The sequence below is a fragment of the Melanotaenia boesemani genome, chromosome 13, assembly GCF_017639745.1.
Source record: "Melanotaenia boesemani isolate fMelBoe1 chromosome 13, fMelBoe1.pri, whole genome shotgun sequence".
Taxonomy (NCBI): Eukaryota; Metazoa; Chordata; class Actinopteri; order Atheriniformes; family Melanotaeniidae; genus Melanotaenia; species Melanotaenia boesemani.
The window spans coordinates 8,984,212-9,003,545 of record NC_055694.1 but is presented as its reverse complement, the minus strand read 5'-3'; the positions used below and the strand labels follow the sequence as shown (position 1 = coordinate 9,003,545).

Genomic DNA, 19,334 nt, shown 5'->3' with positions numbered 1-19,334 from the left:
TAATTTTACATAATGAATATGGCCATTATGAGATCACCCATTAGTTTGTGGACAACTGTTTTGCTCTGCACATGGGTTATTTTTCATAATTTCTATGTAAATAAAATGCTGAAAAATTAAAGGTGCTATGTTTTGGTAACAGTGCCACTTCATCACACAAAAATAATAATTAATAGGTTACTTTTAAAGCCTCAAGATATTGGGAAATGAGATCTTTCTTGCATAGAGATAGGCATGATTTCTAGTGGGAAGCCTTATGTTTGGTTTGTGAGTTTTTGTATGTAAATGGTTCTTTCTAAGATCATGAAATCACAACAACTCTGGTTTTCACTGTGATAAAAACGTAATTATGCATGTTTTATATATATATATATATATATATATATACTACAGAAGGGATAATTTAGGATCACCCTAAATGTTTCAGATTGCACAATCAGACAACAGCAAAACAACTGAGAAATGATCAAATATTTAAAATCTGAAGAAAACCAAGAGAATAATAAAAGAAGACAAAACAGTGATAGATATAGTCTCATTCTTAGCAGGTAACAAACATTAAATCCTCTTCTGCACTTAAACAATTACCTCTGCTGTGTGTAACTGAATAACATCAGAGATGACCCTCCACTATAACATCTTAAGACAAAATCTTTTTCAGAACTTGTGAAAATATTGGCTGTATCATAGTCTTGGTTTCAGGGGTCACTCCTTGATTTTTTAGGCAAAATCAAAGCGAAACTATAAGAGGTTGAAAAGTTGTGTTTCTGGTTGAAAGTCCATAAGAGCAGGCATGACGGTGTCTCTTTACCTCCCAGAAGCTGTCCATGGTGTCGTCAGCACCTGCACATTCATCGTAGGAGCCAGACATTTTCCTGGATGTGGCAAAGCACTCTAATGACTAAACCTGTTCTCTGCAGAAGATCTGGGTTCCTCATGCACTGAAAGAGACCAAGAGAACATCAGAAGCATGAGACAGCAGCACCACACAATTACAGAGACAAAGCGACACAGCTGGCCTCTGTGTAGCAGCAATGTAGCAGTTTTCCCTGATAACTGGAGGGTAACTTGCAATGTGGGAGGTTTCTATTTGAGAAATTTATAATAATGAGATAAAAATAGTTTCCTCTACCAAGCACACAGCGCTGTGCCCTGGGGAATCTTAGGGGCATCTTATATTGGTGCGTCCTAGAAAAGACGTTAGAGCGAGTAGAGCTTCAGAGAGCTCTGACCCTGAATCTCTCCATGATAAAAACCCTAGTTCTTTTGACATGTTTAATCTGGGAGAAAGCAAAAAACACACACATACACACACTATGCAGATGCGTTAAGTGAATCCACCTAGAAATACCCGTTGCATGCAAACACACTCTAATTGTAGCCTTGAAGCAGAAACAAATGACAAAAAAAAAAAAAAAAAAATCAAGTCACCTATCTATATGTCTCTATGAGTCATATCATTGTCTCTTTTATTCAACAATTACTTGCTTAACTGTACAGTTACTCCTGTATTTCCTCAAGCATTTAAAGCAATTCATATTTATTCGTTTGACATGTTCAATATTTTACCACCAAGGTAAAAACAAAAGGCAGTGCTCTCTACTATATTGGTATTGAACCGTTTGAAGCCTAATCCATTTTTCTCTTACGACTAATGCCCTTCCCCTGACAGAGAACTCTTCATTGCACTGGAACAAGCCGTATAACAATGCAATTTATAGAATAGCATGCAACAATAATAAGGCTATGTTAATAAAGCTCCTGGCAGACTTAGTCTTTATAATTGGAGTGGATTGTGCAGGATTGCAATTATCTTAATTCTGTACATACTCCTACAGTGCAAACCTATTCTAACATGTTTTTTATTAAAAGGATATGATTATTTGTAAATTGCTATTAGTATGCACAGTACCAAATCTGTAATGGTTCACTGTGCTGGATGGAGGTCAGTGAAGATGAAAGATGACTCGTGGCCATTTCAGATTAAAAACTGAGTCAGCAGTCTACAGATGACAAGTCAAAATATTAGCACAGCCCTTCGTACTTTATCCTTCAACCTTCTTCTACAAGTATAAATTCCTGCAACATCCTTCATCCCCAAAATGACTCATCAAAGATAGTTTCTTCTACTAGGCTCAGTAGGAAATGGGCCGACTTCACTTCCTTGTTGCAGAAATAACACCATAATTGTCCTTGTAAAAAGAATTTATCTTGAAACAGCTGTGATCTAATAATGGAAAGGTCTTTTTATTAGAACACACTGATCAAAACATTATCTGGAGAAACATTTACACCCTTTGTGGTTGGTTGTGGTTGAACTAAGAAAGAAAGCAGCAAAAATCAGCATGAGCATATATTTTTAGCATATTTATTTGTTTTGGTTATGTGGGGTCCCTCGCTTAATTAGCATGATTAGCATTAGCTTTGTAAATGCTTATATTTGCTATCAAACTATTTCTGTAATTCTGAACACAGTGAATATTCACAAACGGGGTAACTTTTGTTTGACTACTACTTGATCACTTACATCCTTACCCTAAATGTGATGCAACACCTTGTGCTCTTAGCTTAGCCAGAAATTGTATGGCTTAGCATAAACTGGAATGTGGATTGACTTTCTAATACATCAAGCAGCAAGTCAAAAGTAATCCATCTTTACAGCACATTGAAAGCTCATTTTTAACATCTATTAAGTTGTTTTGGTGTACAGAACCCCAAGTGGTGACTTATTGGTCTTTGTATGACAGTGTGCTAGGCTAAATGGCTGCTGGTTGTAGCGCCGCATTTGGTGACACAAAAGTGGAGTCAATCTTTTCATTCAACTCTATGTAAGATCGTTTACACAGAAGGCATGGGATCCAATGTACAGTAACATGACTAATCTGACTACTTAAACTACTTTCTAATGTATTTAAATTTAAAGATGCTCTATATTTAACCGAGTAATATGTATAATTAGAGGCGCTGCTTACAGACAAACCAAGCAAATGCTTGAGGCCCTGAGCCAGAAGGGGGCTTCCTAAAGCCAACCAACTTTGAATAAGAGCAGTGACAATGTGGAGAGTTTGCAATGACAGTGACTGACTACTACAGAACTCCCTAAAGGACCCCCACCCCCCACCTCTTAGATGTGTCTGATATAAACAAACAGGAGAGAGCGGGTTTATAAAAATTAGAAGTTTTCTATCTGGCAGTGACAAAAGAAGGATAGAAAAAACAAGAAGAGCAAAGAAAAGAGCAAGACAGTGGTAAACAGTGCAGATAATCCAGAAGTTAATTTAGCTCAGAGCAGCTCAGTCTGTCCTCCTGATGACTACCTGGGTGTCAGAAGACTGAAAACAAAAAGAGATAACTTGGATAATATCAAGTTAAAGTTCTCTAGTGCAGCTTAACTGTAAAGCTAAGAATGTTAAATGTTACATTTTAGAATTCTCAGGCAAGAAATCGGATTTGTACTACTAATGTTCATGGATTAGAGTTATTGTGTTCAAGTGGTGTTTACATTTTATTTTCTATGTCCAGTAGATTTTATGCTTCTGAAAACTATTTATGTATGTGCTGCATTAACAAAAATGCAATTCTAAAGGGTAGTTATGCAGTTTTAAGCACAAAGTTAATTCTTCTGTATTGTGAAAGTCAGTAAATAAAGTAAAAGCTGTCAAAGAACATTTACCAGTTGAAGAATAACAGCAACACTTTTAAATAAAACATTATTAACATGTCCCTATCATTGTTATAAGTATACAATATCACATCAATATCACAGCAACAAATGCTTGTTGAAGGGCCCCCTGTGAAATTTTGCTTGGGGCCCCCAGAGACCCAAGAATTGCCTCTGTGAATAATAGTCCACTACAGTATGTGATGCAAGACAATGTCATGCAGACACAAAGTTAAGTAGTCCTAAAGTAGCGTTTCCTAATCCCAACAACCAGCATTGGTCCAGCTACCTGTCCATCAGCCAAGTCACCCAATAAGCTCACGACTACAACAGTTATTAACATCAAAGCCATTTAAGCTCTAGCATAAAGCCAGAATCCTAGAATAAGCTTTATTTGGCCAAAATTCACACAGCTAAACAAGATGCTGATGTTTTAAAATAATTTGGATTAAACTAATTATTCATTGTGTCTGCATATTTGCTTTGACTTAGAAACCACAACATGCTTTATCTTGCATCACTGGGGCTGAGAACTTCCGAAGAGAGATTATTAAAAAAATTAAATGATCAGCCATATTAGCAAAATGACAGTGTGGACATAAACGTAATCAGCCTTAGATTATAAAGTCAGACAGCACAGAAAACATTACCACAACATTTCTGTCCATTGTGGGACATTGTTGTTTCCCCCGTGAGATACAGAGCCTCACACTGCAGTTATTGAGGTCAGCCTACATCAATGACTGTGAACACACCTCTCATTCCCAGGAGTATTTAACTGGCGAGGGATCTATACTAAAAACAGACAATTGTTTGTAACATTACTTCCAGTAGTGTGTAGACAACAGTGAAAAAGGCATGCGTATAATCAAAAGTAATATGGGAAAATTTACACTTAGAAATAAAAAAATGAAGTAACCGTTGTTCTGAGCAAGATCTGTAGGGATGTATCCTTTAGTTTAAACCCATTCACTGTCCAAAACACTTGCTGACAAAGCAATCCCATCTGTAATCTTAAGTCTGTTAGAAGCCTGCTGTGATTGCAAAGACAGTATCGATGTGTCTAAAACTGACAGAAATCTTCTACTAAAACCAAAACATTTGTGCATGTTCATGTATCTAAGCATTTTCCTACACATCCACTTACCATGGTTGGCTCCATCATTACAAAAAATAAAAATAAAATCCACAAATTTGGATAAATCTTCAACAGATTCCTTGATGATGGGGGAATTTACAGTTCAAGTATATTTGTAACTGTTCAAAAACCAAAGGAATTTTTATAAATTTTGTCTTTGCAGCTTTGACCTCTGGGTCCAAAGTAAATTCAGAGCAGACGATAAGTCTGACCAAACCAGCGTGTCTCAGAGGTTGAGGGATAATCCTGCCGAGTGCCATTTGAATAGCTTCGAAGGGGGAGGGAGTTCACCAGGAAGAAGAGCAAAGAAGCTGATAGGACGACTGGGATAGAAAGACAAGAAGTGGTAAGAGGAAAGTGGTGCTGGTGTGAAACTGCACATGCATCAAAGTTTACTTTCTATGTGTCTTCTAATTACTTGTTTTTGGAAACATTACAAATGTTTGTAAACCATCACTGAAAAACCTGTAAAAGAGCTCATAACATAACTACATACTGATGTTCCATATGAACATGAAAGCTTATAACAGAGTAAAACACAATGGCTCATCCTGGTGACACAAATGTATTTCAGTTAGAAGGTTCAATGTTGACAAGCCTTTAAAAGCACTGAATGGGAACCACAACACAGCAAGTAATCTTGTTACTGTAAGAAGATTTCACTGAGATGAACTAACTTTACTCCAGCACATTACCAAGCTCACTGTCTCCAGTCTGATTAGACAACAAAAATCTATGAAGACAAAGTTAATACTTAAATCTAACTGAGTTTTTAAAGGTCTATGGAAATATCACAGGTCAAACATAATTAAAGTAGAAACTAAGAACCAGCTGCCAGGAATAGGATGTATTCCAGTTGACTGTTGATTATCTTTGATAAACACAGCATGTCATCCCCTTTCTGTCTCAGTAAAAGGGGACACACAAGGAGAGAGACAGTGGGAGGTCTTTTTATATGAGATTTGCCAAAGAAAAAGTATGGGTGAGGAGGTGAGATTGACGGAGCAAAATGACAGGCGAGAAGAGGAGGGACAAAGGCTGGTAGATAGGACAGTAAGCCTGGGCCATACTGTGAGCTGGTCAGGCAGGCATGCTGTTCCTGAGTGGAACAGATAGAGCCATTGGGCCAGGATGGCAGCAGAACACATCAGTACAGAGACGTGATTCATCTCACGGTGTAGTGCAAATAAGCGGGCTGGTGGATGTTGCCAGGAGACAGAGCTGCCTTGTGTAGCCTTCATACACGTCGTAACAACTAAAGCTGTCATAAAGCTGGTCATGTGACCAAAAATGTGCTAAATATGTGCTTTTCTATTGTCAGAAATTCTTATGAAAACTTAACAGAGTAATATTATAGACATCCCGGTGTGTCTGTGTGACTGAGCTAAAAGGCACAGCAGTGCTTTGACACACTGCATCATTCTCATAATAAAATAGCTAACATGACAATATTTAGTAAATATTATGCTGACCATGTCTACTAAAACACTTTAGCACACAGCTAAGTGAAAGAATTCCAAGATATTAGACCAAGTGAAATGAAATCAGAGCAGATTTTAAGAAATTTCCCCTTCACAAACTCAACAACCTTAAACCACAATACCTCTACGCACAGCTTTACATGATTTAAAGACATAAAAACAATATTGCAATGACCCACATAGTCATGAAATAATATTCTAACAATAAACAAAAAACAAAAAAGTCTAACAAAGCAGTGAACAAAGACTGTTTAATGTAGCATCTGATTTTAGCAGACACTGCATGCCTCCTAGAGGCAAACTGAGTAACACACAAAGTAATGTCGGTGGAACCGAGTCTCTCTTATAACAGCATTTTATGTTAAGTCAGCAAATTCATTAGATATTATACATTTAGTATTTTGTCATAACAACAGAGCAGTCACTGGTAAAACACATGCTCTACTTAAATTTTAGATGCCAAATGTTATGTGCTGCATTTCATTCCATGTTGGCCTTTACCTGGGAAGACTGTACGGGTCATTGCTTCAAACAAACAAGCTCAGGATGACTCAGCGCTCTGATCACATATGCCTCAAGTGTTGCTTTGGGTTGCAGACAAAATTCCTTGCTCCAGGAGCAGAGAGCTTTTGTTAAACGTTTCCCTGTTTAATCAATCAATATATTTAAATGATTTAAAAAGAACTCCTTTTGTATTTTTTTTAAGCGTTTTTCTTAGACCTTGTTGGAAAGCCCCATGTGGTTAAAGAAAGGTGAGAGAAGAAATTTGGACAAAAGAAAAAACACACAGAAACAATAATCTGCAGTACTGAAACTATAGATGTTCAATAAATATTCTACAAAAAAAGGCTTTAGATATATTAAGATTTAAAACCCCTGTGACCCCAGGTACTTCACTGATCATGTTTCCAAGTGTATCAAGAGATATTTGTCACAACCAGGTACTTTTCTTTCTGTCTTATATTATTATATGTAAGTGTAATAAAGATAAAAGTATTACTATCTCTTTATAATATTAAACACAAAAACAAAATACACATTTCATTGTTGCCAGAAGGAATTGGGAGTAAGAGTGATATATCCTTTCCTTTCACAAAGGATGATCCACTGTTTGCTATACTAAATGAAAAATAAAGGAATCAGTGACGCTCCTTTTCTTAGCATTTTAGAGTATTCAACCAGCCCTTGTCATGGCTGGTACTGAGATAGTTAGAGATCATTTCCCTCAGTTAGTAACTTAAGTGAAAAAAACTGTTTGATTGGATCCAATATATTGTTTGTGCGACTCAGTGAAGTTGCTCACTTCCCAGAACAACCAAACAAAGCAGTGAAATGTAAAAAAAAACAACCAAAAAACAAAAAAGAAAGCAAGGAGCCCGGAATCTATGATTACCAATGATTTATGTAATTGATTACTCACTTCTTTCACCCACAGGGAGGTCAAAGGTCACAGTCAGCTCCAGGTCACATGGAGCTGATGGAGATTAAAGAGGCTGTCAGGTGACAAACTGTGCTGTCTGTCACCTGACAGCCAATAAAACTGTTTCTACTCAAGTTTGAAATCTGACATAGAAACAAGGACCATTAAATGTCACCATAGACTGAAGGCAGTGGCTTCACTGAACTTGCAAAGAAAATTATTTTAAAAAATAATATGAGAAAACTGCTATAAAAATAAAATCTATTAATAATATGATGGAATCGGTCTTGACCCAATTAAAAAAAAAAATTCAGTCAATAAACACACAGTCTTGCTTGATAGTAGGTGGGATAAGCTCTAGCCCCCAGCAACCCTGAATTGCTCCATTACCTCACAGCTAGAAACTGGTCCAAACCTTTGCTAGAGTCTTTCTGTGTGAGTTTGCATATTCTTTGTGTTTATATGTGAGCTTTTTCCAGATACTCCAGCTTCCTCCCACAGTCCCAAAACATAGGTGGTTCTAAATTCACCCCAGGAGTGAGTGTGAGTAGCTGTTTATCTCATTTGTCTCTGTGTTGGCTCTGTGATCGATGGGTGACCTTTCTGAGTAGCAGATGGACAAATATACCAAAGATGGGGAATGTTGCAGGTAACTGGTTATAACGTGCTAGACATGAAAACTGAACTGATGTAAAGTCAGAGGATCGTCAAAGCACCACAAAAGCCTTAAAGTAAAGCATGCTAATGCAACATGCTAATTTCTGTCACTTTACAAGGTATTCTGTTTACCATGCTCACAATTCAGATCAACCAAAACAATGGCTTAACAATTCAAATTAAAGGTATAGTTGAAGGCCATAGGAAAGTCATTTAATATATTTCTAATGAACAAAAATGAAGTGCACAAGGCCTTACTTGGATAAAGGTGGTGTAAAAAATTATAGAAAGTCCCTCTAGAAAGGATCTCTATTTGTTCTCTTATTTAGATGAACAGAACAGAAAAGAAAATGAAAGCTCAGTGATAAATGCTAAAAACTAACTCAGTTGCTGTAGTTAAGCTGAGTATTTTGGTTTATAGTCATATTAGTGGCTCAGCAAGTAGGGAAGTAGGGATGTCTAAAGTACTTATGAGCTATCAGTGTCCCACTTCCAGGAGACGGCAGTCCTCTTAGTTTGGAGACACATGGAAGGATGCCAACATCTACTTGTAATAAGGCCAGAAAAAATGAATTTTTATCAGTAAAAATGACTCAAAGGTGAAACGTTTCATAGCAGTTTTGAGTGACTGTTGTATTTAGTGATTTTCACACTGCACCACTTCTGCATCAGATAATTAGAAATAAATATAGAATGACTTTGTGCTGTACGATACTTTTCATTTGTTTCCTGTCAGAATTCCTCTCTGCTTTTCCAAACTCAAACTGCAGGCAAGAAACTGACTACTCCCAAATACTTTATACAAGCCTACATTAAAACACACAAAAGATTTCTTTAAAAATAACTTGAATTCACATGACGTCACATCTGCCTCATTAGTTGTGTATAACATGAGGCAGTGGTTTGTCACTGTAGACCTGTGTGTGACAAACATGTTCTTTGAATCCTGGATAATGCTTCATATTCATATTGTTTTTGTCTGTTTCAATTGCTCAAGTTGTAAAACTGATCGAGGTAACTTCAGGGTTTTTTGGTGAAGCCATTAAAAAGGAGAGCAAACCAAGCATTTTATTAAAATTACTCAAGAAAAGTGGTTTTCAAATCTGTCAATTGGATCAAAAGGATGCAAGTCAAAGCATGCAAAAGATTGCTGTGTTCTCTGTTAAAAGTTTGTAAATCTATTTTATTTACGTTGGTTAGGGTCCTTCTCTGTTAGCTTCTGCTATGTAGTGGGTAAATTAAATCTCATGGGACAATAAAGGCCATAGCTGCTTATATACCAAAATACCTATTTGAGCAAAAACAATGCAGGATTTATCGTGAAGGGTCCTAATCCCAGCTGCTTATGCCCATCAGCAGAAGCTTTCAAGCCTTCAAGCTTTTCCATGTTGTCCATGATAGTTTAAGATACTGGTTAAGTAAACTGATTTATATTTCTCTACTTCCAAGCTTAAGCTTTTCTTGGATAACATATTAGAATCTATGCTATCATATAGTGTAACTTCGTTAAGATAAATAGTGTGGGAACTCACATCTAAACTTTGAATATACTTGAACAACATCTCACATCTTCCTTGCACAACGTTAGCCGTTTGGGTTTGTTTGACCATCACTTCTTTTAATGCATGTGAGCCTGCAAAAGTCACATTGTTTAATACAAGAAAAACTGATTAAATACCCCCCTGTTTTACCTTGAGTGCCAACAGGAAGAGTCTAAAAAAAACTGGATGTTTTTTTTGTTAAATTTGATTCAGAGGGAAACAGCCAGATTAAATTGGAGGAGACTACTGAATGATCCATGCATCCTCACATACAGCTATTGAACAGAAACATTCACTTCATCATAGGTGGCTCATATAAACTCTCACACACACGTTGTGTTGCGATTTAAAGCAGTGTCCAGCATGCTTCTGCAATGGTTATGTAATTATCAAGCCTCTTGCCACAAGCCACTTGGTGACAGTGAGGTGAAGACAGGGGGAAAAAAACAGTGAGGGGAGGGTGGAGAGAGATGGACAGGAGGAGCAGAGCAGAGGAAGAGGAGGCAGACATATTGTGATGGGTGGTGATGGAGGAATGCAGCGGCTCTTACATGGAGCTGAGAGGATGGAGGCCCTGGTTCTACACCAGTTTCTCCTGATGTCCAAACAGAAAGAGGGAACAGTGCAGGGGAAGGAGAAAGTGAGCAACACAACTGTAAATTTCTGAATGCAGCTTTTCAGACACAACAGTCTTTTGCCTTTTTTATCGTGGAGCTGCCAGATGCTGCTCTGAATACTGATTGCCTGCCTTTAAAAACAAAGCTTGTACAGAGCTGAGAGGATGGAGGCCAAGAACAATTTCCCCAAGTGGGACTATAAAGTTAATCTTATCTTATCTTATGTGTGTAGGTGAAGTATTAAGAAGTAGAGGGAGCGGAAGGGGATTTACAAAAAACAGTAAGGGTGCTACAGATAATTTATTTTTAACAAAAAGAGATTTATGCACAACACAACTTGAACTCATAAAATAATGCAGATATTTAACTATCAGAAGTAACACTCTTATAAAAACCAAAATAAATGGCTTCATAATTACTTTAAAAACTATTTAAACCCTTGTGGGTCTTTTTGATAAAAAAAATGTATAGACAAAAATACTGGCATTTTCTTAGATTAAATGATACTGGCTGAAAATGTAAGCCCCAGATTACCCAAACACTGTCTTCACCTCACTGTCACCAAGGGGCTTGGTTTGATTACACATTAGCTAAATGCTAATCTGAGAATGCTAACAACCTTACAATGACTTTATTAATGCTAAAAGCTTGTTTTTGTTTACATCAACTTTATTTAGAAAGTGACATTTGTATTTTCAATTATACACAAACGTTAAGCAACACAGTTAATGTTCCAAATGTTATTTCTGTTATTGGCTGCATAGATACTTGTGGTGCAGTGTCATTGAAACAGTATGTAGGCCTGATGTTGAACTTGTCACACCAAGTGGTTTGTTACACAAACACTTCTTAAAAAAAAAAGAAGTTAACTTGCTCAGGTATTGAAAATAGTCACAAATCTCATAACCCAATATTTAATTCACAATAGAACATAAAAAGCTTTTCTAATGTTTAAAGTGAAACACGTCATTATTTCATGAAAAATATTAGCTTGTCTTGAATTTGACTGCTCTTTAGCATCATTCTTTACAATTGGGAGAACATTTTTTTCCATTCTTGTTTGACATAGGATTCTACATGCAAAACTGTCCTGGGTTTCTTTGTCATAATATTATTCTTTTTATGTCGTGCAAATGTTTTTATTTGGTCAAAGGACTGTACTGCAGGCGGGTTAGTCCAACCCCCAGACTCTTTCACTACAAAGACATACTATTCTAACAAATGCAGAATGCAGTTTAGCATTGTCTTGCTGAAATATGCAAAACCTTCAATTAAAAAAAATTGTTGCTCTAAAGCTGTACCTTTCACCATTGATGGTGCTTTTCCAGTTCTATAGGCACTAATGCACACCCATACTTGCAGAGAGTGCTGATAAGTAGCTAGATGTCCCCCTCCCCTCGTTTAGTCTGGAGGATATAGCATCCAAAATTTGATTTTTTCCCCCCAAAGAATTTAAATGTTTGATTCTTCTGGCCTCAAAACACTTTTTCACTTAACCTAATTTAATTTTAAATTAACTTTGACAAAGAGAAGATAGCAGTGTTGCTGTATTATGTTCATACAGACATCTTTGTTTGTGTGACAACCTACATTTGAACATTGCACAGCAAACCATAATCACTGACAGTGGTTTTCAGAAGTGCTGTTTAGTCCATGCAGTGATGCTGATGACAATGATGATGGGCTGTTCTGAGTCTTCATAGTTTCAGAGATGAAAAACTTTGTTCTGAAATGGCTCCAAAATTTGTAGATGCAGTTTTGTTTTTACAGATTGATTGAAACCTTTGCTCATTGGTATTACTCATGAAAGACTCTGCCTCTTTAAGGTGCTCTGTTAAAACCCAGTCATGCTACTAAATGGTTGCCAGTTTATTTGATTAGTTATGTTTCCCCAGCGCTTTCTGTTTAGTACCACCTTCTTTTCTTTTTTTCCTAACCACCACTTTTGCTTAGAGAAATGTCAACTGAGGTTTGACACCTGTGGTCACTTTACATCCCTTTTTACAGTTTATGCTTCTCTAATACGCCGAGGCCACTTAGGCTGAGTAACATGCAGGATTTCCATTATTCCTCCACAAACTGTTGTAACAACCACAATAAAGTGAAGAGAGACATTTTATGATATCTGGATTACCATATGTATCTCAATAATGGGCCCTTAGGCCCAGTGTGGAGATGCCTTTTTTTTATCCTCTCCAGCTACATCTTACTCCCCTAATGTTACCTTTCACCTATATCTAAGACAAGGAGCGCTGTAGAAATGGCTGCTCCGTCAGTATGCCTGTTCTGTTTGTGTCATCATATGTTGTTTTGTCTAGTCTTGGATGGGTTGTACTGAAAACATGAATTTCCCTGCAAAGGGATTAATAAAGTATTTTTCATTCATTCATTCATTCATATAATGCCTGGAAAGACACTACTCAGTTATATGAATTACATTTTTTCCATCTTTGCCGGGTTACATGTGATTTGCAAAGTTGTTCTCATTTCCAGCAATGCACATAAGATCGTCCTTGAAATAAGCAAAAGCCACCTTTTTTCATCATTTTGGATTTTCCTATACTTTTCTTGAAAGTCTCCATTCATTTTATCTTACCCACATCTTTTAAATGTGAATAGAAAAGGGCTGAGGAAACTCAGCTACTGATTGATCATTTTCTTCCCAGTGAAAAAGCTAGTGACTGTAAACCTAAGACTCCAATCAGAACTGAACAGCAAAGATCAAGGGCTTTCACTTGAAGCTGAAGCATGCAGGGCTTACTGTGTTCACTCTGAGAGCGACTCATTTTACATTTGACAGCTTGAAGTTGAGTTTCAGCACTTGAAAGCAAAAAATTGAACTCTGAAATCCTGACCAGATTGAACCAAATAAAGCCACAGCAAAACACAGCTAAATTAAACCAGATCAACCTTCAGCTGTTTCTTTACAGTTCTTCTGCTTGGCACACACCTCAGCCTTCTTGGAGTGCTTATAAGGAAAAGTCTTGATGACAGGTTTTGCCAAATTGGCTTGTGGAAAGATGGATATATCCAATCCTGGGCCAAAAAATACAGATAACTGCTAAATAAGGATGCAATAAAATAAATAAATAAATGTGTTTTAAATGTCATTTAAGAGATGGATAACCAGCCTGAATGAGTGCATCTCCCAACTGGCACCAGGAAAAGAGTGGCAACCAATAAAATATTAAATTAGCCTAATTTTTCAAAGTTTCTAGGACAAGCAAAAGGGTGCAACTGAGTTTATATACTAAATCTATCTACTAACCCTTTGATGCAGCTACAACTTAGATGTTTACAGTTTCCTCCACTTCCTGTTTAACAAACTTTTTCTTAGATATGCAATAATTCAAGAATAATGTAGGAGCATTTTTTGACTACAGTGAAAGTGAAAATGTACAAAGACAGCTGAAAATGGGGCAGAAAAAACAGCTAGTAATCTCAATAATTTGTTTCTGACTTGTAAGAAATTTCATCTTAAGAGCTAAAACGCTAAATAATGCAATCTTGAAGTAGAATGAAATGCTGACAGTTGTATCTGTACTATATTGATGAAGGTGAAATGAATTTGCTTTATAGTTTCATCTCTTATATTTCTGCTAAACCCATGAGCATCAGTTAAAAAAAACTGTATATATCTTTCTGACATAGCCTCTTTTCCTCATTTTAAAATGCACAGATCTTTGGAGAAGTCTTTTTTAACTTGGCCACCATGTACTAATGAGCCTCTTTGTAAATATAAACAACAGGCTGCATTCATAAAGCTTCTGATCAAACCTTTTTCTGTAGTGATACTGTGTCATAATGCCCACCGAATAAAGAGATCAAGTAAAGAAAATCAATAACTACCCATGAGTTATGATTCTTCCCTGTGAGACAGTGGGAGCTACTCTGCGTGAGATAGTAAGAGTAAAACCTGCATGATTTTTATTAAAAGATAAACAATATGGAAATTTTAGAGTCAAAGTAGTAAAGACAGCAGATTGGTGGATATCTGCTGGAGCAACTTGGAAGCTAAAATGCAATCCAAGAGCACTGTAATGCTATATGTCGTGTGAATTATACTGCAAATTCACATGCACAGTGTACACAACCTAAAACAGAGCCTCAGATAGACAACTTTCCCCTGCCTTCCCATTTGCCTGCTCCACAGCCCAAGAAACCCTCATGAAATATTAACACCACAGACAAAGAGCTATTAATTACTATAAGTGGTGCGTTTAACAATTCACATGACAAAAACTGTTCTGAAAAAAGGTGCAGGTTTGAGCTCATGTTGACGTTGTCCCTCTGGCATCCTTACAAATCACACTATAAACAGAAATTCCCGCAAAGAATGTGATCTGGATAAACAGATGGATCAAACAAGGACGACTCACCTTCTCCACCAATGGGAGGTCAGGTTTCCATAAACCTTAGAAAGAGCTGTTGGTCCCCTGCAGGAGATCACCTGTCGGGATAAAAGCATTAAATGTTTGGGGTCAGTCCTTTTGACATCATGCAACAGAAAACTAAAAGTGCAACTGATTGCTCTGAATGAAAGTTAATATGGAAATTAGCTGAAAAATGTGTCAGAGCACTTCTGAAACAACATCTTAGGGACTCGTCTACACTGGGATCCACCCCACCCATGACCACAGAGGCCACTATGTACAGGAACTGCCTAGCTAGATCAGGGCAGGCCATATATATATATGTATAAAATACAAAAAAAATTTAATTTGCTGACTAGATTGGTTTTAGTCCACCCTGCAGCTACAATGACTGCACCACTACTTCATCTACTCCAGTTCCATTAGTCTGTGAAATCATTTGAGAAAATTAAATGGGGACAAAATGTCATAATGTTTGTCATTTACCAAGCAAAAAATATGATGCTTTGCTGCTTTAATTTGTTTAATCACATTATTGTAAATTATACCAGCAAAGAAAAACTGTGGCAAGCCACAGCTTACCCTCTGGCTAAACTGTGATGGTTATATTAAGCTTGATTGGCAATGAAAAATATTATAAGCTAAGCTACAAAATCATTTTCATATCTTCTGTTTATGCTGTCATTTCCTCAAATACCTGAAGTGCCCATTCAGTGTAGATTTTAAATTAAGCTGTGAAGAATTAATTTCAGCTTTGAGGGCCAATAGCACATTTTTCCAGCTTCTCTGCAGTGTTAAAACAATGTAATATACCCTTAACATCACTTACATCTCAGAAATAGAGGTATAGACATGTTTTAGCACTTTTATACAAAAGATTTATCCAGTGGTCACAAATGCTTGCTCATAAGACAGTTTTCATCCCCTTGTCCTCATCACTTCATAGCTCCTGATAGGGTCAAATATGGAAGGCAGAGTGCTCCATCTCAAGAGTGCTTGTTATCCACTGCAACCATGCTAAAAGTGGAGGTTTGCATATCAAGGAAAAAGTGATCAACATACATCTGAAAGCCCAGCACTTTTGTTCCCTTTGTTTTGGAGATGTCTCCAACAAACTTTGTTTGGTTGCGAAGACCAAACAGATGTCAGCGACTCCTATAGACCCAGTGATCTTGGAGCATTTGAGGAGGTAAGTTTACCCTGATTGGCAACACAATCTAAAAAAAAGTTTGGTTAGCTGATGTATTTACAAGGTCCAGGATGACGCTGGCTTTGTGGAAAGACTGAAGCTGAAAGTCAACACTGCTCCACCACTAAAAGGACACGAGACTGAGCCTCAACAGTGAAACAGCTTCAGTTGTCTTTGTCATGTTTGCATTAGGCAAGCCTCTAGAGATTCAACCAATGAGAAAACATTTCTCTTGTTTTCAAACCATTTTGAGTTATGATGGTTTAAAGCTAATCTAGAGTCACACTTGATTTAGAATTAAATTAGGTTCATTTTAATGCCTTTAGCCCTTGGATTTTATTTATTTATTTATTTATTTATTTATTTATTTATTTATTTATTTATTTATTTATTTATTTATTTTAATGTCTACCTGAAATGTTGCCAGTCATGGACCTATATGGTGAAATATAACAAAGTGGGGCTCTGTGGCTAGGAAACATTTTAAATATATTAAGCCTAATTATCTTTATTTGAAAATTGGATTTAAAAAATGCTTTAAATCATCCAAATTGTGTATTAATGAGTAAATTACACTGTGATAACATTACTTAGCTAATGTTAATTTGATTACAACTTTTAATAACTGCATTTCTGCCTTGTTTGAATTAATCACAAAGGCTTCATCCATTTAGTCATGGTGGGACAGTGCAACCTCTTTGTGTGCCATGCTTAAAAACCTTACAGCCAGATCCAACACTATTTATCTCTTTTCAGGAATGTAGCCTTTACTGGAACGTGTCAGTGTTTTCAGTCATTCGGATGCATGTGACTGAATCTTTCTCTCTGTACCCCACAGTGTGTGCTGATCTGAGCATCATGTGAGCATGTAGTCTAGAAAACAAAACTGGGTGGGTGGAAAGAATTTCAAGCAAAACTGTGACGATGCATCCAGATATAAAACAAAAGCAGCAAGAGATGCATCAGATAATTCTGATGGACGATGGCCACATCCTACTAATCTTGCCAAATATTCATGTAAAAATGCTGACTCATAGTCACTCCACATTGCTGGTGTTTTTCCATCCATGACTGTTTGCATCAGTTAAATTTTTAGGTTTCTGCAGCTAGTTTGGTAGCTTTTCATTGTAGTTTGTTAAGTCATCAACTTAGACCCTGGAAAACTGAGATCAGCATTTTTCACCATCATCTCCAAAAATATCACTGCAGGCATGTTTCCTCTTATCAAACCTTATCAAAACAAACAAACAAACAAACAAATGAGGGAAAAAAAGTTTTTTTAATCATGTGAGGAAACTGAGATTGCCCTAGTTATGTAAAATATAACTTAAAAGCAGAATTCTATGAAGATGACACATAAATTGCTAAAACTGAGAAGTTTGTTTTAAAGATTTATAGAAATGAAATAAAAAAAATCAGAGTCTTTCACAAATATGAAAACTATGAGGAAACATAGAGGGATTAATAAAACACGGAGAAAGGGTTTGTGAGTAAACAGGCCAACATGTTATGAATTATTATTTTTAATATTAAATTATTTATGCTATTGTACTCTACGTGACATCATTAAAAAAATCAGGGAATCCACATATATAAATATATTTGCCAGCATGATGCCAAACCACATCCTGCTCAAATCCCAACAACAGGGCTCCACGTTATGCACTACACTAATGTGAGGAAACACACAGAAAAGCCTATGAATTGCTATGCAGCTGAAACATGGAGAGAATAAAAAAGCATGTTACAGTTCAAACTGTTGCAGACACTTTCTTCAAATGCTTACAGAGAAGATGTGATGCAACAGTGATAAACATGATCAAATTCAAAATGAACTAAACTTAACAAGTAAAAAGCAAACAAATATTTCAATTTCAACATTTGAAACTAAGAAATGATTTGCACCCTGGCAATATTTAGCAATGCATATACAGCACATGTCATGGTGGAAAGTGTTACCAAAATATCCCTTTGATTTGTCTGTTCATTAACAGAAAACCTCCTAATCTTTCTGAATATAGAACACAAATGTGTTTCCTGAGACAGCTGTACCCACAGGCCTGTCTCAGGAAACCCACTGATGTTGATGTTGAACTATTCACACCAGTACAGATGAAAACTTTGACTCTTCAAATCCTCCGTTTTCACACAAGACTCCATTTTGAACAGCCAAAAGGTTCATGAGACACCAAGTTTTTGCTCTCCCTTCAGAATGAAGGAGAGCTACACAAAAATGATTCAGAGCAGGACATGTGTTGGCCCTACACAACAAGCCTCAGATAACATAAACCTGATTCTACAAAGAGAAAAACACGTGGGATATGAGGGATAATAAATGACTATAAAATTGAAGCCATTTCTTTGTGATATATCTGGATCATCCCTCGGGTACAGAGCTGTCCATTAATATTTCATGAAATAACTAGAATAGTAATAGCTCCACAGTTTTGTTAATAGAGATTTTATCTTAAAATCATAATTATGGATTCAGAAAAAAAATTGAGATTCCTTCTGTGCTGTGAAAGTCGCTGCAGATGCTTTTGATCATCTTTAGCACCATCAATCTTTCGCCAAAGATAGAGTCTTCCCCCATGTGTGTTCTCCTCTGTGCTGAGAGAAATGAGACACGGCGGCTGCCCTTCAGACTCTCCACTCTTACATCGCCTCTTTTCTCACACCTTGTCAGACAGCACTATCTCTTCTCCTAACAGACAAACAGCAGCCTTAACCCTTTCACCAACAAACACATCACACTAAGCCCAAAAAACACCATCCCACTATTTCACACGCTGTCCTCTGTACCTGACATTTGAAGTTGTACAAACACTGAGGACTAACAACAACAAAAGAGGTCACCAGCATCAGCAAACACCACATTCCCCTTGGAAGATATATAAAGACAGAAAGGGGATCAGGTCTAACTCAAATCTCTTTGGGACTATTAGGTTTGTTTCTAAAAGGCTCATTCGAGTATTCTGAACCAATCCCTCCATTAGTACTCACTCTGCCTTTATGCACTAAAACACAGAAAAACAGAATCTCATTTAAAACACAAATTACTGTTGTATGCCAAGTCAAATAAACCAGTTTTATCTGGTGTTTTAATAAATCAGCTTTCTACTAACAACAATCATTTAAAGCCTCCTTCCATTTAACTTCCATTACTTTATATTTTTCTGTTAAACAAAAGAACAAGTCAAGGCAGCTTTAAGTGCATATTTCTGATAAATTCCATGTTGGTCTTAATCCTCTGTCAG

The 19,334-nt window shown here is 36.7% G+C and overlaps 1 protein-coding gene across 2 annotated transcripts in view; it reads right to left on the bottom strand.

Annotated features, from left to right (window-relative positions):
* pacsin1a (protein kinase C and casein kinase substrate in neurons 1a) overlaps positions 1–19,334 on the bottom strand; it is a 34,536-nt gene that overhangs the window by 12,784 nt on the left and 2,418 nt on the right. The window contains exons 2-3 of one of the 2 annotated variants that reach the window (XM_042004169.1): positions 14,895–14,965; positions 812–941 (exon numbers count right to left, since the gene is read on the bottom strand). In XM_042004169.1, coding sequence (XP_041860103.1) covers positions 812–871 — 60 coding nt within the window. In that variant the 5' untranslated portion in view covers positions 872–941; positions 14,895–14,965. Of the gene's footprint in view, positions 1–811; positions 942–4,808; positions 4,965–14,894; positions 14,966–19,334 lie in introns of those variants that run through there. The other variant, XM_042004170.1, reaches the window with a different exon arrangement.